Below are 27,219 nucleotides of genomic sequence, written 5' to 3'. Positions count from 1 at the left end.
TAATAATACTTGTGTGAAGTGTTGTTGTAGCCAGATTGGTGGGTGAAGTAATAGCTTTTATTGGACCAATTTGTCTCTCTCACCAATAGAAGTTGGTCCAGTAAAAGATCATGATACTTGGCACTTCAAATGTATTGATGGATATCATCATTCCATTTTACAGAATGGGAAAACAGACTGTGCGCCTTTTCAAAGTCATGCAGACAATCAGAAGCAGAGTCAAGAATAGAACCTAGATCAATTGACCTGCCTTTGTGTTCAGCCTTGCCTCACTAGCAGCTTTATATTTCATAATGTATATTCATTCCTATATATTAAAAACAAAAATTCCACTTAACTTTCATATGCTTGTGTAAGCAGAGTTAAGACTATGGAGAGATAATATAAAACGTGAAATTCAATTCAGTGTATATACACCTGCATGCTCAGTGTCAATGGAACAGTGGGAGATGATTAGTGAAAATCCTGCTATTGTAAAACAACAATCAGTGCACATGGGCAAAGCAGTCTTTTTTTTTTTTTTTTAAAGCCCTTGTACATTGCCAAATCAAAACAGATTTTCTCAGGACCACATCCTATTGAGTTCTACAGATACAGAGACTATGTCCCTCTGTTTACAGATAAGTATTTCTAATCGATTTGACCCCGTATTTCAATGTTCTACTGAAACAGAGACACTAGAATTTCATCTTTTCTTTTTTTATTTTTAAGTTGCAAACATTTAAAAATAAAACCAAACTGTACTGCCATTCCTTCCCTGCCCACTCATTGTCCTCAATAATGCCTGTGCCATTTTTTACTCAAATTTGCCCCAAAAAATTCACTCTCCAGCTGAGTATAAATGTGGATGATTTCAGCCCCAAATGGAAATGTCTGAGAAAGATATGGAAAGGAAATGCTTGAGTATTAACTTAGAGGAGCCTCTCTGCGCTCTGCCTGTAATGACGACAATGCTTGCCAAGTGGTTTGAATAAGTAAAGTGAGCCTCCACCAATGCTACCCTGTCCCTCTTGTACAGTGACTGACTATAGTAGCAATCCCCAGACCCTCCTGAGCCACAGGGATTACTTCTTGCTTGTGCCCGCTGGGCTGTCGCCAACCCAAAGAGCCGGCGATACAGAGCTTGCTCGCTAATTAGGGGAACATAAGTTGCACTTCCTGCATAGACATGAGCTCCAGAATACCTCTGCCTAGCCCTCAACACAGGGCTGTAACCAAGGGAGCTATATATGGGTGCAAGCAGCAAAGAATCCTGTGGCACCTTATAGACTAACAGACGTTTTGGAGCATGAGCTTTCGTGGGTGAATACCCACTTCCTCAGATGCATGTAATGGAAATATCCAGGGGCAGGGATATATATGTGTGCTAGCAAGCAAGCTAGAGATAACGAGGTCAGTTCAATCAGGGAGGATGAGGCCCTGTTCTAGCAGTTGAGGTGTGAAAACCAAGAGAGGAGAAACTGGTTCTGTAATTGGCAAGCCATTCACAGTCTTTGTTCAATCCTGAGCTGATGGTGTCAAATTTGCAGATGAACTGAAGCTCAGCAGTTTCTCTTTGAAGTCTGGTCCTGAAGTTTTTTTGCTGCAGGATGGCCACCTTAAGGTCTGCTATAGTGTGGCCAGGGAGGTTGAAGTGCTCTCCTACAGGTTTTTGTATATTGCCATTCCTAATGTCTGATTTGTGTCCATTTATCCTTTTCCGTAGAGACTGTCCAGTTTGGCCGATGTACATAGCAGAGGGGCATTGCTGGCATATGATGGCGTATATTACATTGGTGGATGTGCAGGTGAATGAACCAGTGATGGTGTGGCTGATCTGGTTAGGTCCTGTGATGGTGTCGCTGGTGTAGATATGTGGGCAGAGTTGGCATCGAGGTTTGTTGCATGGATTGGTTCCTGAGCTAGAGTTATTATGGTGTGGTGTGCAGTTACTGGTGAGAATACGTTTCAGGTTGGCAGGTTGTCTGTGGGCAAGGATTGGCCTGCCACCCAAGGCCTGTGAAAGTGTGGGATCATTGTCCAGGATGGGTTGTAGATCCTTGATGATGCGTTGGAGGGGTTTTAGCTGGGGGCTGTATGTGATGGCCAGTGGAGTCCTGTTGGTTTCTCTCTTGGGTTTGTCTTGCAGTAGGAGGCTTCTGGGTACACGTCTGGCTCTGTTGATCTGTTTCCTTATTTCCTCGTGCGGGTATTGTAGTTTTGAGAATGCTTGGTGGAGATTTTGTAGGTGTTGGTCTCTGTCTGAGGGGTCAGAGCAGATGCGGTTGTACCTCAGTGCTTGGCTGTAGACAATGGATCGTGTGATGTGCCCGGGATGGAAGCTGGATATATGGATATATGGGTGGTGTCACATACTAAAAGTGCGCGTGTGTCAGAAAGAGGTGGGAGGTGGCGGGGGAGAGAGCTGGCCGAGGGCATGTGCATGACAGCGTTTCACTTGGGAATATAGAATAAGCTTGCTGTTATGTTGTATGTTGTAAATGGATGTCACACTCCTCCTCCTCTAGGGAAATCATAGAACTCTGACTCTTTTTTTAGCTTGTGGACGGCAGGGAGTGGGGGTGCCACTTCCAAGCTGCTACAAATTATAGATCTAACAACTTGTCCTCCTACCCACTCACAAATACATCACACAGACCTGCTATTGTTGTTGTCTCTGAAGGCAGGCAAGCAACCGAAGATCCTACTTGTGTTTCCAAAGTTCAAAACTAATACCTAGGCTGAGAAGGCTGGGGGTGAGTTGTCTGTGTTAGTAGCCGTCTCACATACTTGGAAGCTGTAATTTGGGTGAACTCACTCTGTACTTGTGGTAGGACAATGAGTCATGTTGGTCTGAAATGTGACCAGTGCAACCAAGGTACTGTACATAGCTGCTGTATTCTGGTGATGGATACCGGACATACAGCATAGACAATAAAACATCCATGTCTAGTACATGCATTACATTTGCTATAATAACATAATAGGACAACACAAAACCACAGTAATGGACACAATAGTGAAACTTTGACAGAAGAGAACAGAAACTCCCAAATCCCACAAATCTTCCAAATCAGAAACCAATATTTCATAGTTTATTATATATCATAACTCTCACAGCCAAACACAAAACTGTCTGCCTGTTTAATTGTGGTGGCTTCAGTCCAGAATTGGGAAACAGTAAAAAAAAAAAATTACCAATAATTTTGGCTTCACCTCCCCCCAACCCCATGATATAGTGTGAACCTTTCTGCTAGCAAAGCTCTGGTCCTGTGAATGGTCCTAGAAAGAAAATTTTGTTTCTGCAGCTGTGATTAGACACAGATTAATTGAAGCCTGATCATGCAAAGCACAAGCATATGCGTAACTTCGCTCATGTGATAGTTCCACTGAAGTCAAAATAGGATTCCAGGGGGACTTAAGTGGCACAAGGATCTTAGGTAAGTTCCTCACAATGGTGCATTTTCCCCTAATAGTGCATCGTCTTTCTGTTGTAAAGCTAAACACAAAGAAAAGAAGGTTCAGAAATATTTCCACTTTGCAATGTCAAGTCTTGAGACCACTCTTTGGTGACAGAGATTCAGGGACTTGGGTCTCTCTATTGGTTCATAATAAACCATAGTTTGAGAAATCAGCACTTGGCCATGTTCTTTAGTACAAGGATTTGCCTGCATGTATGCATTTTTGATTTAATAAAAACGGTTATACTGCATGTTGAGTAGACTTGGCCGGGAATCAGATTTTTCATCTTGTGAGAAATTCCAAATTTGTTGTGGTCCAAACCAAAACCAAAACATTACAAAACTTTCTGTGAAACAAAATTCCAAAACCCCATTTTTGATAATTTTGATTGCAATGTTTCATTCTGATTTAAAATACAATTAGTTCCAATTTTGATCTTTTAATAACTTTAATATTTTTAATTAAAAAAATTAGTTTTGGAACAAAAAAAAGCAAAATGTTTCCATTCAAAAAATTATCAAAGTGCTTGACTTCATTTTATTTCAAAATTGACAAATTTTTATCAAAATAGAATCTTTTCAAAAAATGTCATTTTCAATGAAAATGACATTTTTCATTGAAAAGCTGTTTTGACAAAAAATTTGACCAGCCTTAATATTAAACATATATCAATTGATTCCTATATATATATATATATAAGTCTTAGCAGCAGCTGGATTATGTGTGTGTGTGTATGTATTAGAGATTTATTGGACCTCAATAAGTATTTAATAATCAACTACTGTATTTTACACATAATAAATTCTTTTTAATCTATCTTCAGTGGACATTTGGGAATGTAATGTAAACCATATGGAGGTCAGTTCAGAATAGAATTGGCATAGGTTAGCATCTGTCCAGAAGAGAGTGCATTATTTTAAAATGAAATGTAAATAATACTCCCTTGAGAAAGCATGTTGGAGATTGTTAAAGTGGAATGAAAATAGGATATTGTGCAGCCAAGATGGGCAGAGGTGATCTTGATTTTCTTCTGGATGTTTAAAGTAACATGTATATACTGCAACAGATCCATAGCCAGTGGTTCCTGTTGCTTCAGAATTGCCACATGCTGCATAGCTTGGCTTCTTGGGATTTTATGACAGCAGCAGAGCAGAACTCAAAAGCAAATAAAAAACCACCACATTTATTATTTTTTTAAATATCATAATTTTTAAACCAATCTCTTGATGGGGGGTGGGGAATCTTGATTTTTTTGAACACTTGGGGTTGGCAATGCTGAGTCTCCATTAGTTGTTAACAATAGAAGGCCTATGCCACTCATTTGAGAAGGTCTCATTCCATTCAGTAGATGGCAGCGTGCACACCCCCATCCACATTCAAGTACTTAATTTGGCAAGAGAAAGGCCAGTGGTGCAGGTCACATGGCTGAGAGCATCGCTGGTATAGCACCTGGGTTCTGCTCTGTGTCTTGGGTCCTCAATGTGCTGAAACTGCAGCAGAGACTGGGAAGTGAGACAGACTTGCAGTTTGCCAGCAGAGAGGGGTAAGGAGTGGGGATTGGGATGATGGAGGCTGGGGCTCCTGGGTGGGGATGGTAAGGAAGATCTCTTGAGGGAGGGAGTAGGTGTAGAGGCTAATGGGCCAGAATGATGGAGTGGACGTTGAGAGGGGAAGAACCCTAGGAGCAGATAAGCCTAGGTCAGGCTCCTACTTCAATGCTAGATGTTTTCTTTCTCTTTCTACTTTTTGGCTTCTTTCTTTCCCTTGCTTATGGAAAAGAGATAATGCTATTGAAAGCAGGGCTTCCATCCCCTTTTAAGATAAATAAAACAATAATATAAGTTGTTGGCCATTCTTCCTTCATTCCCAGAGAAAGCAAGTTCTGACCAGGCCCTGGAGATGACTAGCATGACAAGCTGACTTTGTTTCTTTGATTGTATCATTTCTTAATTATTTTTGAGGGGGTTGTTTGGGCAAACCTTAAAAATCCCCCTCTCTAGTAGGGAAATTTACCCACAGGAAAAAAAATAAAATAAAAGCAACTGATTTTGTTCAAAACATTTCTGGAGAATTTAATGCAGACAGCCCATCACAAACTCATCATCAGCACCCCCACTACAAAAATTGTTCCAGTACCCCACTAGAGTTGCCAGGTGTCTGATTTTCAATCTGAACACCTGGTTGAAAAGGGACCCTGGCAGCTCTGCTCAGCACCGCTGACTGAGCCATTGAAAGTCCACTTGGCATGGGGTTGGCAGGCTCCCTACCAGGTTCTTTGTGAATTCCTGAAGCATTGACATGTCTCTTGGCTCCTAGGCAGAGGGATGACCACGGGGGCTCTGTGTGCTGCCCCCACCTCAAATGCTGGTCCCACAGATCCCATTGGCTGGGAACCACAGCCAATGGGAGCTGCAGGAGAAGTGCCTGTGGGGGAGGCAGCGTGCAGTCTCTCCTGGCGTGCCTCTGCCTAGGAGCCAAGAGTCATGTCACCACTTGCGGGGAGCCACCTGAGGTGAGCACCACCTGGAGCCCACACCCCAAAACTCTTCTGCACCCCAACCCCCAGCCCTGAGTTCCCTCCCGCACCCAAACTCCCTCCTGGAGCCTGCATCCCATTCCATGACCAGACTCCCTGCCCCAAGCCCTGTCCTGCATCCAAACTCCCTCCCAGAGCTTGCACCCTGCACCCCTTCCCATGCCCCAAACCCCTGCCCCATCCCTGAGCACCTTCCTGCACCCTAAACCCTCAATTCTGGTCCCACCCTGAAGCCCGCACCCCCAGCTCAGAGCCTGTACTCCCTCCCACACTCCAACCCCTTGCCTCAGCCCGGAGTGCCCTCCCATACTCCAAACCCCTCACCTCTCCCAGCCCAGAGCCCCCTCCTACACCTCAAACTCCTCATCCCTGGCCCCACCCCAGAGCCTGCACCCCCAGCCGATGTTCTCACCCTCACCCCCTCCTGCACAACCCTTTGCCCCAGCCTGATGAAAATGATCGAGTGAGGGTGGGGAAGAGTGAGCAACAGAAGGAGGGGGGATTGGAGTGAGCAGGGGTGGAGCCTCGGAGAAGGGGAAGGGCAGGGGGCAGGTTCTCAGGGAAGAGGCAAAGAAGGAGGTGGGGCAAGTGTGTTTGGTTTTGTGTAATTAGAGAGTTGGCAACCCTACTGCTCACGTATTTCTGGGGATCTGGGCCACAATGCATTCTCCCATCCCTAAAAATCTTGTTGCAGTCAAGCAGGGGTTGTAGAGAGACCAGCTCATGAGGTTTTGTCACTGTTGAACCCAAACCCTGAAATCTCTCTGTCATTTGGCCTCACACCTAGGCTGTAAACCCAGTCTAAACTCAATCCACTGCAAAGATCTCTGGTGGAAAAGCTCTGAGTGGGAGGGTTGTAATGCGGTAAAGCACCTTAACTCAGCATTGAGGTACAGTTTATAGGAGAGTTAAAGTAACTCAAATGTATCCTTATTCCATTGCATTACGAGACCAGAGGTTCAGATATCTGTTCCTAAGTGTTTCTTTTAACCTGTTACTGTTATGTAAGTTAATCCTTACAATGTAGGGAGATTTGGAGAATTAGATACAAATGATCTCATATCAGTCTAATAAATAAAGACAGAATAGAGACACAGAGAGAGAGAGAGAGAGATGTTCACATGGTTGAAAATATACTGTATTTGGCAAGATTGTAACATAGTTTCCCTGACTGGCATAGACAGGTTACATAGTCTGGACATCATGTGATAATCATGCCCTAAACCCACGCCGTGTAAGGGGTAGGCTATATCATGCCTTGGTCCTTAGGAGAAAAAAAATCAATGTCCATGCTGGTAAGGGAAACTGCTCTAGAACCTTGCTAACAACAGGTTGTTCTGCTAGCACAATTTACTCATAGTGGAGCATGCCACCGAGAAAATGAAAGATTGGAGTATCTGATTTTGAAAGCAGGCCTCAGTCTGATGCCTATTTTTGTGGCTGCAGTAACATGTCAACACAACTGATGTCACTCAGATTCTGTCTACAGTGCAATCGGAGGTGCGATTGTAGGCCTATCTGTGCTAGCTTTCATCTAGCTGGCATGGCTAAAAATAGCAGTGTAGATGTGGTGGTGCTGGCTTCAGCCACCTACCCAGAGTTCTCTTGTACAGCCCACACCAAAGCCTGTGCCACCGCAGCTTCATTGCTATTGGCTAGAATAGCTAAATATATCAAGCTAGCTTAAAGCTAGTGTGGGTATGCCAACCTGAGCTGCAATGACACCTCTGATAGCAAGGTAGACATACCCTTTGATGTCCACGTCCCTGACTGAGGATTGCATAAAAACAACATTGTGAGAACAAAATTAAAATTAAGCTTGAAAGGTACACAAAAGGAAGGCAGGTTTTTATAGCATGGCTGAGAGATCAGCAGAAACACTATTTGTTTAGCTACTCTAATCAGTTGCCCCAGGCTATTGGAATCAGGAGTTCAGGGGGAAGAGAAATAGAAAAAGCAGAGTGTTACTCAAGGGGGCGGAGATGGTCCATCATGCTGGAGGGTCAATCAAAGCCCAGGAGTGTGCATTCAGTTCACACACAAATGGAGCAGTTTGCAAAGGATGGAAGTTATTTTGATTTTCACAGATGCCCACTCTCACACTGAGGGAAAGGTAGGTCTTTTTATAGGCATTTATTTTAAAGATAAAGAATATCAGAATTTCCTCTTGCTAGCCAGCTGGCAGCATTCTCCCTATGCTTGTATGCAGGTCATTGCTGAACTCTGAAGCAGTTTACATTTTCCATCCATTGCTCCTCCTTGTGTACACTAAAGGAATTGACATGTTCTCAGAAACACCAGAATAGGACCCAACACTTCCTCATCTCTCTGACTATTGTTTAACTAGCTCTGATGTGTTTTCTGAGTTAGGTTTCTTGCCACTTCGAAGTAATTTTCACTGATTTCTGTTTCTTAGTGGCTTTAAGCCTGTGTGCTGTAGTTGAAAATGTGGTTTTTTTGCCCTTCTCTGCTGTCACGAGCATAACCTCTCAGACCATGATGGGTTTCACTTTCACCAGAGATACCTTCAGTTTTTGAGGATGGAACTGGAGTCTCTCATCAGGGGGTTGATTCTGCCAGCTGCTGAGTGCTCTCAACTCTCTTTGATTTCAGATAGCATTTTGCAGTTCCCTCTTTGTAAATGCATAACCAGGGCAATGAGCGAGGGAAGATAAGGAGTTATTTTCTAGGTGTCTCACTGGATCAGATTCTGCATTTGATTACACATGTGCCCTTTAATAAGGCTGCACGGGGATAATGGGGACAGAATGTGGCCCTTTTTCTAACAGACATGAACAAAAAGTTTGACTACTAAGGATCTGGGGTGTTTAAGCAAATCAAAGAAAAAGGATTAACAGCTACTAATAATCATTTAGTGATTTTTTTTTCACTGACATCAGGACTCATTGGGCATTTCTTGGGAAACTAAATATATCTAATCAGTAGCTACCACTATATAGTAAGACATTTCCATAAAAACGTGGCAGGAAAATAGGAGACTAATAACCACACTTTCAAAAATCTTAGCAGGAGGTGCACCTTAGGAAGCTTTGGTTTGGGCATGGGGTGAGCATGTATATTTTTGTTTGGATGGACTGTCCATTTCAGCAGTATATACTATTGCTATTAGGCTTTAATGCAGGAGAAAAGCTACCTACTTGCAACTACTGGGTTTTGCTTTTGTTAACACTTTCATCACGAGAAAGAAAAGTATAATGAGTCCGTTCTGAAGTGCCGCTCTCTGCCCCGTTTTCCTTGGTTCTTGTGCTCTGCTTTGGACCTTTTGCAGTTAGTCTTGTGCAATTTCACATAATGTTTTGCTTCCAAGGGGGGAAGCCCCCTTTTTATGGGGAAAATGTGCGGAAGTGCACTATGAAGAGCAATCCATTTTCTGTCTGCAAAAGGGGCAGAGCGCCTGCAGCTCCCATGGACTTTGGCCAGAGCTGTCCCTAGGGTACAGTGAATCAGAGTGACCACTCTGGAACCTGTGCTTTGGGGGGGCCTGCAGGAGGGAGGTGGGGATGTGACGCTGGCAGGCGAGTGGGGTGAGGAAGCGAACTGGGGGGAGTGAGGGGCAGATGGGCAAGGAGGAGCCTCCCCTACCAGATCCTCCCCCTTATGCCTCCTGCCCACTGGTGGGCCCTACTGATCAGTGCTTCTCCCTCCCTCTCAGTGCCTACTGTGGATAAGATGTTTTGCCTGGAGTGTCAGGAGATGCTGGGGGCAGGGGGACAGGATCAAGGGCTCAGGGGAAGGGGGCAGAACTGTGTAGGGAAGAGATGGGCTGGGTGCAGGAAGAGGCGGGGTGGGGCAGGGGTGGGAAGAAGCAGGGTGGGGGTGGGGCCTTGGGGGAAGGGGTGGAGTGGGGGCAGGGCCTGGGTGCTCACCCTGGCAGATTAGAAATTTAACGCTTATGTCACAGGGCCCGTGTCGCCCCAGGGACATCCAAAAATCACACTGCCTACCTTTAGGTGCCTAACTTTGAAAATTTGGTCTCAAGTTCCTCTCTGGAGCAACACAAATACTGCAACAAATTTCCAGGAAAATTATTGTCATGCTATCTGGAGTGACTCACACCTGCGAGTGCCTACCTTAGGCAGACTGTCAAAAACAGGGTGGACCACACCAAACTGGTGATATGTTCTACAATTAGATTTCACCAAGCCAGTAACAAATGTGAATTCCTGGATCGAATAAGTCTTACTATGGAGTCACAGACTTTCCAGTCTATCTTGCCACCCCAGCAAGCTGGACTTAGTGATAAATGGTCCCTTACACCAAAAATTGCAACTATTCAGGTTGCTTCCAGTGCCAAGAGACTAGTCACTTACCTCAGATCAGTTTGTATCTTAGATCACACAACAAAGACAATGCCTGCAGCCAATTCTGTAATAAACTAACTAAAGATTTATTAACTAGGAAACAGAAATAAAAGAATCATTTTACAGGTTAAAGGAAGCAAATATATGCACATAAATGAGTTACTATTATTCCTTGACATGACAGAGATGGTCATCTGTTAATTCAAAATGTCTTTCCAGGGAGTCTCAGGGTGAACCTCAGGGGATCTCTGCCTTCATTCAATGTCTCTGGCCCTATGAGAGTTCAAACAGCAAAAAGACAACACATTGTCTTGTGACTGTTTTATGTTTGCATCCGACCTTCCAGTCCACTAGACGAGCTTCCTTGCACGTAGCATTTCCAAGGTGTGATAGGGCCATTCACCAAACCTTGTACTATGCTGTTTCTTAATGGCCCGTTTAATCTGGGTAGGTCTCCTTAATGGGTGAGTGTGGGGACAATTCCTGTGCCTGGGTTCACAAGATCAGAGCAAACATGTTCAAAGTTTTTATAAAGCAAAACTTCCCTATTTCCTTATCGCATAGAATACCAGCATGACAAGGAGATTAATGCATGCAGCAACATACAAGCATTTCTGGGAGTCTAAACCAGTGGTCCCCAAACTGTGAGGTGTGACCCCCAGGGGCGTGGGAAGGAGCATTCAGGAGGGATACGTGGCAGGGCCCAGGCCAGCCCCCATACGGGGTGGGGAAGAAGTGCCACCCAACCATGCTCTGCCCCCAGCTCCACTCTGGACCTGGCCCCAGCCACAGCTGCAGCTCCGCTCCACCCCCAGCCCAGCTCTGCCCTCATTCCTTCTCTGCCCCTAGGCCAGCTCTGCCTCTAGCCCCAGCTCCTGCCCCATCCCCAGTTCTGCCTCCAGCTCCATCTTCATCCCAGGCTCCTCTGCTGAGTTACCGTACAGTAATGTGGGGGAGAGGGGAAGTGTGGACAGATTTCATTACTAGTAAGAAGCGGCGCGATAGGAAAAGTTTAGGCAGCACTGCTCTAAACACTACATACATTCTTATAAGACTCATACCTGTTTTGAATAAAACTAGCATACAGGTGAGCTGGTTAGATTTCCAGCTATGGGTTTGTCAATTCTTAGCTAGTGCCTATGGCCTTGGCCAGAGCTGGCATGTGGTTTACCAGTGTCACAATTATCAATTGGCTTCAACTCAGTTCACACAGCTTGTGTGCGCCCTAATGATAACGAATAAGTTCACTGGCAGGAATGTTTTTGGAACCAACAAAATATTAGAGACTATTCAGGGACACCAGCTGTTGAAGGTCTAAGTATTCACATGGGAAAACTCATTCCAAGATGTAAGGAATTATCCAGGCAGGAAGTAGAAACAGAAAGAGGCCTGGGCTATGCAACCAGACCCGGAAGCCTGGGTTTGTACTCCAGCTGTTAGGATGGTCATGCTTCCATGGCTTCACTGCCATTGTTGTTTGAGCTAGTTAGGTCAAAGGTAGCTCAGGCTTGTCTACATATGCTGCAATCACATGTTTGATTTAAACATAGACATACCCTTTGACTCTGTAAAACACCTAGCACAAAGGGATGCAGATGTTGATTACTACTTTAATAGTAGTAATAAAGAGTAATAATTTCTGAATGAATTATTTGCTCATCTATAGTCCTGATGTGTGAACATGTAAAGGTCCCATGACACTCTGTGTAAGGGTAAAGCTTGCAGTGATGTTCTTAGCCTAAATGTCCTCTACCTGCACTGTACTTTGCACTGTTTCACGCCTCCTTCCTAGGGCAGAAGTGGCTGCATTTCACTGATACCATATTATTTGGGGGGCATATTTGGATGAAATGTATTATCTACATTTAAAAGGTGATTTTCATGTGGCTACAGCTAAGTGTGCCTTGGTGGGGTTAGTGATTATATTCAGTGTTCTATAAGATGATCCATAGAAGAAAAGGTGATTTATAATCTTGTCTCTCTAATCTAGCACTGGGCAAATGTTTTAAGAGAAAGACCTAGTCCACTCAAATCAGTTGTATTCACGTAGAAAAAACCCAACTTAACATTACGATTTAGGTTCAGCACTTGTTCTGTAAACATCACAATCTCATTGCACTAAGAGGATCTCTGAGTAGAGATACATGACGTACAAATTATATACATTATTTCACCTATCTAGTCTGATGGGTCCTCATTCCTGGAGCATGTGGTGGAGTTCCAGCTCAGTTTGAGGTTTGCTGAAATTAGTAATGAATAACCAAATTTCTTCTAGTTCATTTTAATTTAGCTAAAAAGGGTCTGATCCTTCTCTCTTTGGGCCAACTGTTGCCCACCCTTACTTAGAGGAGTACCGTACTCTCCCAGTTGGATCATTTTCTTCAATATAAATATATGCAGAGTAATACTACTCAGCATGAGTAAAATCTGGCCCATTAAAACAATGACAATGCTCCCATTGACTAATGGAAGCAGAAGTGGAGCCAGAGTGAACATTTTGCTTCTTCAACTCCTACTAAAAAACACAGAACGATGTCTGTTGGGTTAACCTGAAATGGGAAATTGTTTTACAGGGTTTTCCCTGATGCCAAACGGAAGTGTAATATGCTGAATCACTGTGTTTAGGAAAAACAACGAGGAGCCTTGGTGCCACAAGGACTGCTCATTGTTTTTGCTGATACAGACTAACATGGCTACCACTCTGAAACCTGGGTTTAGGAAATGATTCTCCTTGGTATAGTATTTTGGCACATGTACTGGATTTCTGGTTTAAGTCTGAGCCCATCTATAATAATGGGAGACCCCCTTCCTTGGCAGAGAAGATGGCTCCCGGACATCTGCTGCACTTATGCCTTCCTCGGGCAGGTGGGTATAGGGACGTCTGAGATGAGTCATTCCCTAAGTATATGCTCTGGTATTATGAGAGAACACAAAATTCTTGTAATCAGCATAATATCTTTAGGAAAATTAGCTTCAATGGGTAAAGTGAAATTGTCTCATCCTGTTTGAAAGACAAGTCACCTTTTCCTGTTTCTGATTCACTGAGTGTCAGAACATTGACATGGTCAAATCTGATAGTCCACAGGCTCAACAGCAGCCATCGTGTGCTGAATAGTGGGGTCAGTTTAAGGATGTCAGATTTTGCCAGTAGCTGTCTAAAAAGGAAGTAAGTTTCTTCTTCAATTCTTGTCATCATCCCTGTGGGATCAGAAATGCTAGGGAATTTTCTTTTTACTGGGTAAGGATTCAGAAAGAGGTAGAGATTAGATGCTTTAAAATTATGTGACTGCAGAGAAAAGCCTCTTAAAAAGTTGGCTAGTATCCACCAGGCATAGTAGCAAAGGTGGTGATGGTGAGACAGTCCAGGGGTTTGGGGAGAAAGCTAAGTATAAGGTATCTAGGGCTAAAGTTGGGCAAAAACCAGTGTTATTTATTCAACCCTCCATCCTTCAAACTTGGAGATTTTAGGTAAAATGGGACCCAGATCCAGAAACATCACCATCATTTTGGTTGTGCAAAACTAAAAGCATCCCAAATTTGCTCATCTTCATTCTGACACCACTTGCTGGAAGCACATTATCCTAGGAATAAAATGGGATAATGCACCATTATTCCAGTGCAAGAATAGCTGAGTGATTTGAAAAGGCCAATTCTGAAAATTCAAACCCTAACTGTTAGAAGGTTCTTAAATACACAGAGCAAATACAATAAAAAGATGATAAAGGGAAACTGCACCCAATTCTCTCGGCAAAGTATCCAAAGTCCACACAGGGCAATAAAAATAAATTTCTGATAACATATGAACAATGAATTGCATTTGAAATCTAAGTGTAGAGTATTAAAATATGCACAGTGGGCAAAATTTTCAAAAGTGCTCAAGGAAAATTTTCAAAAGCACCTAAGTGAGTTAGGAGCTAAAATTTCATTAAAAGTCACTTAGGTGCATTTGGAAATGTTATCCACTGGTTCTTCTTGTGTTTGCTACTCTATGTCCCACTTATACCCATAAGGGGTGAATTTCACCTCTCTGAGTAAACACCTTTCCCTAACTTAGGATGGATTGTCCCCTATGGCAGAGGAACCCGGAGGGGAAGCTAAGAGTAGAGGAATCTCTCTCTTTCTCTTACATGTCCTCCTCCACTGACAATTTAAATTTCCTGTGGCTAAAACTGAGTGCCTTCTATTTCTTCCCAAATGCATTTGCATTTCTCCTATTCTCTGCCACAGTTAATATCCCATCCACTCTATCCTTCAGCCTCATAACCAGTCATTGACTCCTTCCTTTCCTTCTCCCCTCACATTCAGGTTATACCCAAACATTGACATTATTTCTCCACATTTCAAAGATTCAACCTTTTCTCTTGAGCCTGATAGCTAAAATTCTTGTGTATGCCTCTCTCTGTCGTTACTCTAAACTTTTCCTTTCTGGCCTCCTCAATGCCCCCACTGGCCTCCTGCCCTTCAATCCATCAGACACGTGACTGCTAAAATTAGCTTCCAGAGCACTTCCTGATCTGAATACTTTTAGTCCTTCCTTCCCCACTGCAGCAAGTTCTTGCTTTCAAGCTAGCTTTGCTGCTTCCTACAGATCTGACCTAGTCTCTTATCACATTACCCTTTATCCCCTCTGCTGGGCCAGTGATGCCAGCCTAGATACCCCATTTGTCTCATCTCCCATAACCATCTTAGACCTTTCTTCATAGCATCTACTATGCATAGGATAAAATGCCAAGTGCAACAGGGCCCTGATCCTCATTGGGGTTTTTGAGAACAGCTGTAGTAATGGAGAGGATGAAGTTATAATTCCATTCCTAAAATAATAGGGCCAAAATGAATGTATGGTGTATTTAGCTAGACAATAATGATCACTCTCTCATGAATTGGACAGCACCTATAAATGATTATGGAGTTTATCAGCAACCATTTTATGTTCAAGTACAGATTGTTACAGAAGGGATGGTCACACTGCACTGTGTCATCAATTCTTTACTTTTGTTTCCTGTTCTCTTAATCTAAAATAAAAATCATCAGACCAAAGTGCCTTTGTAAAGTAAGATTCATATCAAATTAATGTAAGTTGGTCTTTGTGTATAAAGAAATGGAACAATACTGAGGCTCAGTTTATATGGTATGTATTTCAAACACAGGTGGTGACATCTAATTTGAAATAGAAATGAACTAGGATCTGAGCTGCATGATTACAAAGCACATTCATTCTAGGCAGAGAGGTTGGATTTTTAATTTTTGTGCAAAGTAGGAGGTTGGGATGAAGATGAATATTACAATCTTTTTGGTGTGTTTTTGAAACGGATGGGGCATATGCATACATTCTGTGGGCAGAATACTTGCCATTTAAACCTGTGGTGAAGGTGATATTTGCTTATTGCAAGGCTCCAGAAGTGCAAAGAAACTCACTAAAGCAGCACTTGTCAAAATGGAAGACACTTTCGATACATCAGGGTTATACTTGTAGGAGGTCTCTACTGCACAATTTTTTCTCCAGGCACCATTTGAATGCTTAGTGATTCGTTAATATGTTGTCTTCCTAATGTTTCATAAAGAAGTCATGATAATATAAAATAATGAATCTACTGAGAACATGTTGCTTTAAAAAGCTCTATTTTTCAGCCATGGGAAGATAGCCTGGGAAGGATGCAGACAGAAAGCTTAGTTTAAGCACCACTCAATGAAATCACATTTAATTGTGAAGACAGTTTACTGTAATATCAGGGATTCTAAGCAAAAAGGCAGAGATTGCAGCTATTGCTCCATGTACTTCACGTAAGTAGATTGTTAGAGGATCTTTAAATGCCAGGTGACAGTTATTCTGCTGATGCATTTTGCTACTTAGCGTACATCTCCCTGGACATGAAAGAAAAGCCTGAAATGCACAGTTGGGAATGAGAACAGTAAGACCCAATACTTACTTTACCAGAGCAGTAAAGTGCATGCCACTAAGACATAGGCAGAGATCCTTGACAGTGCCCTCGTGTTGAAAGACAAGAGACTTGAGGAGCTGCTAGCTGCAATATGGACGGGGGGCACTGTGATGTCAGGATATTAAAGGTGCTTCAGTTGGAGGCTAAACTAGGACTCCTATCAGATACTGTAGATATTTGCTACAGTTACCAGTGCCTTACAGTTGGAGCTGCCATGGAAAAAAAATAGCTGCATAACAGCTATAGCAATTGCTGTTTTTCTGCATTGAAGAAAAGAGTTCAGGCAGTGAGGCTCCTTGTGCCTGATCCTCCAAATGCCTTGCACCTTATGTAGTGTAAAGTGAGTGTATCAAATCAGACCTACTGTACAGGCATAAATGGCTTCACAAGGTACAGGGCAGGGGAGAATCAGGCCTCCTGGGTTTCTTGCGGTGGCGGGGAGGTTGCCTTTAAAAATAGATGAGCAAAACCAGACTGGTTAAAAGGCCCAGCAAGCCAGTGAGAATTACAAATAGGGATTTAAAGCTAAAGAAAGAGACAATCTTAATTAGATCTCCACCAAACTGTAGAGAAACACATTTGGATTAAAATGAAATAGAGCTTTTTACTCCTAGGGTTTCAGAGTGGGAATGGGAAGGAGAATTATTTACATATGCTATTTGAGTAGATGGATTGCTTTTCCTGAGAACCTGTCCTCACAACTTTCAGCCTTTTCAGAAAACTACTAAAGGCTGCCCGTGTGGTATATTTGGGATGATTCTGATCACAATATACAGAGAGAGGGTTCCCATTTTATAGACCGAGTGTGGTGTGTCCCAGTTTAATTTCTTTCTTCCCAAGTTAATGCCTGTTCATGTTTGTGAACCCACTCATCCATGATTCAGGGGAGCTCAGTGAAACTTTCCTTATATTTCACCACCACAATTACATTCCAATTCATGAGCATCCATCAATATTTAATACACTGGTGTCAGCTTGACTGTAACACAAGAGGACCTAATAGGAACCCTGAATTATACATTGCATGGTACGGAGAAAATAAAGAAGCTTTTCTTGCAAACCCAAAGATCTCTTTGCTGAGTCGATTTCTGGGAGACACTGCATGAAATCCATATCAATGGATGAGGTTCAGAAGAAACTAAGCCAGAGGTATGAGACAAGACCCCGCAAAGTGAGGTTCAAAATCTCTTCGGGATACAGTGGCCGGGTGTTAAAGCAGGTCTATGAAGATGGCCAGGAACTGGAGCCTCCAGAGGAAGAATCCCCTCACCGTTTTCTCCACCTCAGCTTTGAGTCAGGGGACCATTTCAACAGAGTTGGAGAGGCACAAGAATCCAGGTTTTATTCGTCAGCCAAACTGACTGCCCAAAGGATCAGTGTATTCAAAGAGGGTAGCAAGTACAATCTAGCAAGTAACCCTCCACTCTTCAGTGACTACCAAGCAGGTGATAGTCATCACAGGGTAAGTTATGTCCACGCTAGGTTTTCACACTGGCTGCAAAGTGGTTTTAAAATGGGTCCACTTTTAGACTATGGAGTCTGGGTCTTTGCCTGAAGTGTCTCAAATCAAAATGTAATAAATAAAGTCACACTGTCCATAGCTTTCACAAATTTGCATTGAACTTTGCAGGTTTGGTTTAGCGCACAGAAGTTATATGTATCAGTTATTCTATTCTATTTCATTCTATATAGGTAAGGTTCTACACCACAGCATCTGCACATCCTGCAGTAATGACTAACATCTTTTATGAGTGTTATGTGCGATTCCTTTTCTCTCTCCTCCTCTCTCTGGTGGGGAAATTGTGTGTGTAATGTAGTGTTTTGGTAGGATACTATATAAATATTTACATGGTCGTGTGTGTTTATCTACCCGAATTGCAGGCCCAAGTGACTAGGTGCAAATGGCAGGTGACACTGGGCTAAACTGAAACCCTTTTTAGAACAATGCACAAACTAATTAGCAAATGATTGATAGATTTGTGGAAGTTTAACAACTGTGTAGAATAGGCTTTTCCAAAGAACCTAAGGGAGTTGCATTTCAATAGGCTTTGGATACCTAAGACTTTCTTAGGCTACTTTAAAAATCCTAGGCTTAGTTTGCACCAGCTATTTAATTAACATTTTGTAGAGTTTAAGGTCAGAAGGAATCATTATATCATCTAGTCTGACCTCCCGTAAATCACAAGCCCATAACAACCCAAATACTCCTACATTAGGTCCAAAGGCATTTCAGTCCTAAGGAAACTAACCTGTTGTGTACATCAGAGAGAGAATGGGAGAGACCAAGGTGTCACCAATGCCCAAGGGCTCTGCAATGACAGGGAATTGATTAGATGAGATATGCCCAGATGATCCAAGCAGGCAAACAATGCCCCATGCTGCAGAGGAAGGCAAAAAAACCCCCTAGGTCCCAGGCAATTTGATCTGGGAAAAAATTCCTTCCTTACTCCAAATCTAGGGATCAGCTAGACCCTGAGCAGGTGAGCAAGACACTCCCCACCAAGCATCTAGAACAAGGATTCTCTGTACCACCACAAAGCACTGGTTCACTGTGTCTGGTGTCCCATTTCCAGCTGTGACCAATCTCTGATACTTTATAAGAAGTTAAAAACAAAACAACCAAACTCTAAACTACATCTGGCCAATTGTGAATGGGGAGAGAACGTGAAATACTCTGTCCTGGCCCTTGCATGTGACTGGATGAAGCAATTACTAGACATGTGTCCCTTTAAATATTATAACGAACACACCCACTCACACATTAATAATATACAGGGATTATGTTAAACTTCTCCTCTTGATGAATTATTTATGTGCCAAACTTTTCATTACCAGTTTGTTTGCCTTAATTTTTATTAGCAACTAAATATTGCCAAATTCTGGTAAGCCTACTAATGAATAATACATAAGGAATCATGCTGTAGTTACACTTGCAATATCATAGCTATGTTAAGCTAATAAGCACACTAAGGCTGAGTACAGTATTTGATATAACAAGTAGATATCTAAAAAGTAAGATGTATATTCCCCCGGGGAGAAAAAAGAATAACCAGAAAAGGTGAATGGGACTAGCTAATTTGGTGGCTTGTTATTATGATACAGAGCCTTTCACTAGTAGGTTACTGATTCAAATCCAGCTCAGGTTGATAGTAACCAGCTGTTACTGACATCAGACAAGTGTTGGGTGTCTGCTGGGATTTGGCAGCGTGCACTCCTTGCTAAAAACTGGACTGACATAATCACAAACCCAAAGTAACTAGCATCTGAGCCTTAGATACAAGCAGAGAAACCAAGGCTTTGGTGGGTCCCAAGACAGAGATACCTTGTCACCCCTTCGGGGTAGCTGAGGTACTCTGACAGACAGTTACAGTAGGGGGAAACTTGTGTTGCTGCCTGTGCTGTTCTGTGTATAAATGGGGAGTGTCTGATTCCAGAGCTGACAATCTATTTGACAAGGAATGGAGAACCAGTGGGAAAAATGTTCTAAGGATGTTGAAAATTGTAAAATGGTTCCCTATGCACCATCAGGAATACTTCAGAGAAGAACCTATTAACACTCATTGCTAACTAAACTTGTGAGATGAGAAAAGTGGGCTAGCAGTGCAAAACCACTAACCTATGTACTAGGTGTTCAGCTAATGCATGATTGCCAAACCACCATGAATATTTGACCAATGGATAGAGCACTGGAACGAGTATTGGGAGACTTGAATACTACCCATCGCAACCACTACTTTGGTCTGTGTCTTCAGGAAAGTCACCTAACTGCTCCATGCCTCAGTTTCCCCATCTGTAAGAAGCAGCAGTAGTAGTAATCTTCCGATCCAAAATGCAACTGGTATTCTATCAACATCCATTCAATATATATTTACCATGCTTGCATCATAAATATGCAGCTTTTAAAATCCCTCACCAAAAGGAAAGGGCTTAAACTAATCTGAAAATGTTGTGCTTCTGTTGGAAGGGAAGAAGATGGGCTGGGTAAATCAGTGTAGTTCCATTGGCCAATTTGCATCAGCTGAAGGTCTGGGATGGCATTTCTTAAAAATGTAACATTTCCTAGTGCTTGATGTTAAGACACAAATACCTACGTAGAGTGAAATGTCAAGACAATGTGTAAAATAACAGGATATGGAAGCTACTCCATAATACTTGTAGACAGAGAAGAGGAACTGGGCCCTGGGGCACGGGTCACTTGCTGGAGGATTCTCTGCAGCTTGAGGTCTTCAAACCACAATTTGAGGACTTCAGTAACTCAGATATAGTTTGTTATAGAAGTGGATGGGTGAGATTGTGTGGCTTGCATTGTGCAGGAGGTCAGACTAGATGATCATAATGGTCCCTTCTGACCTTAAAGTCTATGAGTCTAAGTGAGTAAACTTACTGCTTTACTAGAAGTGCTTGACAGCCCTCAGGTGAGCTTTAAAATCGGTAGAAAAGAATACAAATTCAAGGAACACAGGAACATTTATTTAGTCCCTCTCTTCATTGTTAGGTATAGAATACAACAGACTCTGGATTTAGTTGGTTTTGTTTCTTTTCCATCCAATAATCTCAAAACACTTTAGGAACATTAATAAATGAAGCCACTTCTTCCCCTAAGAGGGAGGTAAGTATTCTTATGCCCATTTAGCTCATGCACAGCCTTGGATATTGGAATTTACATTGAAGAGAGGGAGTATTGTCTAGGACTTGAGTTATTCCTGGGTGAGTTTCTATTCCTTTGTTTGGGTGACTGCCCCCAAACTCTTGTCTACTCATCTGTATCTTTTTAAATCTGCAAAATTAAGGTAGGAAATGCTAAAGTTACGGACTCTCCTGACATCGTTCGGCACTTCCATTTCTGGGCAGGATCAGAAAGTGAAGACATGCTTGGAAATATGAAAAATCATGGGGTGATAAATTTCTGCAAACTTCTCAACTGCCAAAAGGTGCAGGTCATTTCCTAATGCAGAGATGGTTTTCCTCCCTAATCCTGTCCTGCTGATTTCAAACCATGGTATTTTTTACTTCTGTTGGGGCTGAAACAAACAGATGGACTCCAGGATGCTGTCCTGCCCAAAGATGCAATTCATGTACGAGGCTTATAAGGCCTTGTCCAATGCCCACTGAAGTCAATGAAAGATTCTCATTGACTTCAATGGGTTTTGAATCAGGCCCATAGGATCAGATTTTCAAGTGCTCAGCAGCCAGAATTGGGTCCCAAGTTTTTAACAGTGCTCAGCACCCAGGGTGCACTCGGTGTTTTGAGCTTTTCTTAAAATCTGCAGAGGAAGCTTATTGGGTGAACTGCAGTGAGCATTATGGGCCTTATTCCTCTGGAATCACCAGAGCAGCAGAGTCTGCTGCTGCCTCAACCTTGTACTATGTGATGATTTTGTACAGCCGAGGTACTCATGTGTCCCTTTTTACAGCCCTCCCCCATTTTAGATTTTGGCAAGATTGTCATCTACACTAGCAACCTGAAAATCATCCGCACACCAATGGACAAGAAAGAGCTGATGAGAAAAATCATCCAGAATGAGGGCACTGATGACTGGTCCTTCATGTGCCGAGATGGGAAGGAAGGGGATGGCCATCAAGTCAATGGGCATGTGAAAGATGCAGAAAACCAACTTACTGACAACCAGTATGTGGAGGTAAGGCAAGATGGGCTGCAGTGCTTCCTCCCCACTCCTGCTGTGTCCTCCTAGGGCCCTGAGAATTCCCACATCAGCCCCACTTCAAAGCTCACCCATCTGCAAGGTCACCACTTCCTTCAGCTGAAAGCTGGAATCATTGGCATCAATGTTGTTCTCCTGTCGACTGTGGGAGGTCACTATTTATGCAGCAAGGCATCCCTGACACCCAGGGGATAAGGGCTATACTTCTGTAGTGCTAGTTTGTCCTTAATCTTCTCCCTAGTGAAGTCAATCAGTCTTCTATTGACTTTTATGGATGTTAGACCAGGCCATTTGTCCCTGTCTCCCAATGGAACAAGAGTACAGGCCTTAGACTTGAACTTGAATCTCCCCATGCAGAGCACTATTACTACATGGCTGAGCCAGCCCTGAGGTTGTAACAGAAGTCCTTTAATATCAGTAGAAATATTTCAGATTCAGGTCCTCCATGTTTTGCACTGGTCATTCTTTCCTAGTCAGGATTCCAATTAGTCTGACCTTAATTGGCTGCCAGAATGTAGTGCCGCTGTGCAGTGACACTCCTGAGAATTACAAGTTTTGCAAATCAATAACTGACTCTTTATACTTGGTATAGTTTTACTTACAGAAATTCTCCAAACACAAAATCTGCTTGTGGCTCAGATGTATGAGTGTACAGGGAAACTGAATGCTGTACCTTCTCTGGAAAGTTTTAAGGTGGAGGCTTTCTAAAGTGACTCGTGGATTCAGGTGCCTCAGTTTTTGGGTGCTGAATTTGAGGCACTAGGAGATGGGGGAAAGCCGACTGCTGCAGAGGAGCATGTGGATCAGACACAGACTTCTCTTAGGGGAGAGTCTGATGATAGAGAATCTCCAGGTTAAACTCAACATTAACAAGTCACCGGGATTCGATGGCATTCACCCAAGAGTTCTGAAAGAACTCAGATGTGAAGTTGCGGAACTATTAACTAAGGTTTGTAACCTGTCCTTTAAATCGGCTTCGGTACCCAATGACTGGAAGTTAGCTAATGTAACACTAATATTTAAAAAGGGCTCTAGAGGTGATGCCGGCAATTACAGACTATTAAGTCTAACGTCGGTACCAGGCAAATTAGTCGAAACAATAGTTAAGAATAAAATTGTCGGACACATAGAAAAACATAAACTGTTAGGCAATAGTCAACATGGTTTCTGTGAAGGGAAATCATGTCTTACTAATCTATCAGAGTTCTTTGAAGGGGTCAACAAACATGTGGACAAGGGGGATCCAGTGGACATAGTGTACTTAGATTTCCAGAAAGCCTTTGACAAGGTCCCTCACCAAAGGCTCTAACGTAAATTAAGCTGTCATGGGATAAAAGAGAAGGTCCTTTCATGGACTGAGAACTGGTTAAAAGACAGGGAACAAAGGGTAGGAATTAATGGTAAATTCTCAGAATGGAGAGGGGTAACTAGTGGTGTTCCCCAAGGCTCACTCATAGGACCAATCCTATTCAATTTATTCATAAATGATCTGGAGAAAGGGGTAAACAGTGAGGTGGCAAAGTTTGCAGATGATACTAAACTACTCAAGATAGTTAAGACCAAAGCAGATTGTGAAGAACTTCAAAAAGATCTCACAAAACTAAGTGATTGGGCAAAAAATGACAAATGAAATTTAATGTAGATAAATGTAAAGTAATGCACATTGGAAAAAAATAAACCCAACTATACATACAATATGATGGGGGCTAATTTAGCTACAACGAGTCAGGAAAAAGATCTTGGAGTCATCGTGGATAGTTCTCTGAAGATGTCCACGCAGTGTGCAGAGGCGGTCAAAAAAGCAAACAGGATGTTAGGAATCATTAAAAAGGGGATAGAGAATAAGACTGAGAATATATTATTGCCCTTATATAAATCCATGGTATGCCCACATCTTGAATACTGTGTACAGATGTGGTCTCCTCACCTCAAAAAAGATATTCTAGCACTTGAAAAGGTCCAGAAAAGGGCAACTAAAATGATTAGGGGTTTGGAGAGGGTCCCATATGAGGAAAGATTAAAGAGGCTAGGACTCTTCAGCTTGGAAAAGAGGAAACTAAGGGGGGATATGATAGAGGTATATAAAATCATGAGTGATGTTGAGAAGTGGATAAGGAAAAGTTATTTACTTATTCCCATAATACAAGAACTACGGGGTCACTAAATGAAATTAATAGGCAGCAGGTTTAAAACAAATAAAAGGAAGTTCTTCTTCACGCAGCGCACAGTCAACTTGTGTAACTCCTTACCTGAGGAGGTTGTGAAGGCTAGGATTATAACAGTGTTTAAAAGAGAACTGGATAAATTCATGGTGGTTAAGTCCATAAATGGCTATAAGCCAGGATGGGTAAAGAATTGTGTCCCTAGCCTCTGTTCATCAGAGGATGGAGATAGATGGCAGGAGAGAGATCACTTGATCATTGCGCTGTTAGGTTCACTCCCTCTGGGTCACCGGGCATTGGCCACTTTCAGGAGACAGATACTGGGCTAGATGGACCTTTGGTCTGACCCGGTACGGCCGTTCTTATGTTCTTAAAAGTGGCTTGATTTTCAGAGGCCACATACTCAAAACCAGGGCATCCTTAGGGTGTTTCAAAATCATCACCCAAAATTGCAGACACCCCCAAATCAGTAGCACGCACAGTAACATGGAACTTCTTTTTGTTAGAAACTGGTAAGGGAAGACCAGTTTTTGAATGTAGTCACCTAATTTAGGGATCTAAATTCAACATTTAACCTCCAAAGCTCTGAATGGGTTTGGGATCTTGTTAGTTGGGGAGGCTACCTCCTTCCTTACATGATACTCTCACAGTTGCAATCCGTGGAAGTGCTCAAGGTGGAGCTCCCTCAAAGCAGACAGAGGGAGCTGCCATAAGGTGTTGTCCTTGAATAGTGTAACCTTGAAGAAGCTCAGCAAAGCCCATAAATTTTCCTGGTTACCTGGGATGAAGAGAATATGCTAAAAGGTGAGGTTTCCATGATTAGGATTGATTCTTTTTGGAGGGTAACTGTGGGCCAGTCTATTTGAATAGATTAGATTTTATTTGATATTGTGCAAGCTCAGAGCCCTGGAAGGTGCCTATTAGTATAATCGTTACAAGTTGAAACACACCATTTTGGACTTTCAGCAGGTAGGCACCTAGAGCATGTGTCTGGCACCAAACTACACCTTAACTTAGGCCCTCAAATTTCACCATTTGATCTGTATTGCTATGCAAAGTCGAAGTCCATGAATGATGCAAATATCTGAACTTGACATCCTTTTTGCAGTAAGGCATTTTCCCCATGAAGATATTTAATAATTTCTGGGATCTGCAGATGCAAGGAATTTTGAGAGAGATTTAAAAGAGCGTTTGGCACACACAGATGGGGAGGCAGTTGCAAGTGCATGGGGCAACATGGAAGATGGCATGATGGTGTGTGTGGAAGGGGGAAGAAAAAGAAGGAGATGAAAGAACAGATGAGGCAAGATTCATTGGTGGAGAGACAAGGGAGAGCAGTGGTAAGAAATGCCAGCAGAAACAGATGGAGACCTATGCAGAGCCTTGAAGTTCAACCTTCATTCCTTCTCCCTCATTTTCCACACAGCCCATAATTATTATTTGTGGTAGCATCACAGGCATGTCCCACAAACATGGGAAGACACAGTCCCTGCCTTGGAGAGCTCCCTGTAGGCAGAACAAGGATAGGAGACCCAAGCAGGTAGCAGGAGAGAGAGCAGTGTATCAAAGCCATGAGCTGTTGTACTGATTTGAGGAGAATTTCCCACTAAGTTGGGCTTTTCTGGTGACAGTTCTCTGCTACTTTGTGTGTTACTAATTAGATTTCTGGTATTAAATAAAGGATGTTTGTTTGAATCTTTTCTTTCAGGAAGGAGACACTGAGCACAATTGCTCCCAGTGTAAAGGATCAGGTTCAGCCCCCTGCTCTCTGTGCCATGGAAGCAAGTTTTCAATGTTGGCTAACAGATTTAGAGAGTCCTACCGGGCTCTCCGATGTCCTGCTTGCAATGAAAATGGCTTGCAACCTTGCCAGGTCTGTGCCCAATAATCGTATCTACCATCCCTTCAACTACCTATGTGTATCCAGGTCAATATTTCACTGAAACCTTAGTACACATTGTCTATTCTTTATATAAGAAAGCAACCAGTGTATATAGCAGGTAATTAAAAAGTGGCAAGAGTGCATTGTGCACACCCCTAAATCTACATGTAAACCTACTCCTATTACTGTTACTCCATGCCCCCATCGGTTTGTTTGTACATGCACTTGTTGTGTCTTCTGATTAAATTAGGCACCAAACCTGCAAACACTTATACATTGTGCTTAATTTGACATGTGAGTAATGCAGTGAAGTCAAAGGGACTACACATATTTATAAATTAAGCACATGCTTAACGCTATAGGGTCGGGACTGCATGTTTACATAGTGCCTAGTACTGTGGGGCTGCACTGCTTGTCTGGCCCCTGTAGGTGTTCCTGTAATAAAATAATAATACCAATAAACAGCAGAAGTAGCTGTACTTTAAGCATATGAGTAACTTGTCAAATTACAAAATGTTTGTATAAAAACAATGCTGCATGCTGGCACAACCTCCTCTTAGATTTAACGTGGTGGACATTTTAAAATGATACTTTATTGTGCAATTCACTCTACCCTGCAGTGGATTTCCTGCAGATTTCAAATATAGTCTTATGATACACAGCAATTCTTCCAGTGTATGATTTAAGTGGCAGACTAGAGCCTTTCTCCCAGTCTGAAACACTATTATTGAGAAATTACCATAGGGAAATTTAAAATAGAAAAACTGGAGCATTTTATAGCCTGATCCCGAGAAGTGCTGACCCACAGCTCCCATTGATGTTAATGGGAATTGCGGATGTTCAGCTCTGCTGCGCATCAGGCTGGTGGTGAACAGGGCTCCTGTTGCTTCATATTAATCCCATGTTGTCATTTGCAAAATATAAACTCTAATTAGTTTAGCTGAAGCAGCGATGTTAAATAGTTAGCAGGCTACCAGTGGCAGCACAGGACACAAGGGCTTCATAAAAAGTGGAGGCAAACAGGGGAAATGCTTTTTGTTTTCTAAAAGCTTATTACACTTGATATTCTTGGATAATGTTAATGAAGGTTTAACTTGCACGTTACCTCTGAGACTCTGAATTAAAAGGCTTCTTACATGCTCTACATGCTGAGGTTGCAAGCCTAAACACAGTTATGTATGGCTGAGTTTGTACTTTGGCGTGTGTATATTATAAGAGTTCTCTGAGACAGCTGGATTATTAGAAATAACGCCATCCTAGTTTTCAGATCTTCT

The 27,219-nt window shown here is 42.6% G+C and overlaps 2 protein-coding genes across 2 annotated transcripts in view; one reads left to right on the top strand and one right to left on the bottom strand.

Annotated features, from left to right (window-relative positions):
* Positions 1–1,255: 1,255 nt before the first annotated feature.
* The window catches only part of LOC127055578 (uncharacterized), a 433,156-nt gene continuing 407,192 nt past the window's right edge, over positions 1,256–27,219 (bottom strand). The window contains exon 2 of the mRNA XM_050962756.1: positions 1,256–1,466. Coding sequence (XP_050818713.1) covers positions 1,399–1,466 — 68 coding nt within the window. The 3' untranslated portion in view covers positions 1,256–1,398. The remainder of the gene's footprint in view (positions 1,467–27,219) is intronic.
* On the top strand, positions 17,356–25,951 carry GRXCR2 (glutaredoxin and cysteine rich domain containing 2). Its single transcript, XM_050962835.1, has 3 exons — positions 17,356–17,700; positions 21,653–21,877; positions 25,772–25,951. The coding sequence occupies exons 1-3, from the start codon at positions 17,356–17,358 to the stop codon at positions 25,949–25,951; spliced, it is 750 nt and encodes a 249-aa protein (XP_050818792.1).

The sequence above is a fragment of the Gopherus flavomarginatus genome, chromosome 7, assembly GCF_025201925.1.
Source record: "Gopherus flavomarginatus isolate rGopFla2 chromosome 7, rGopFla2.mat.asm, whole genome shotgun sequence".
In the NCBI taxonomy this organism is placed as follows: Eukaryota; Metazoa; Chordata; order Testudines; family Testudinidae; genus Gopherus; species Gopherus flavomarginatus.
This window is presented reverse-complemented; position numbering and strand designations above follow the sequence as displayed.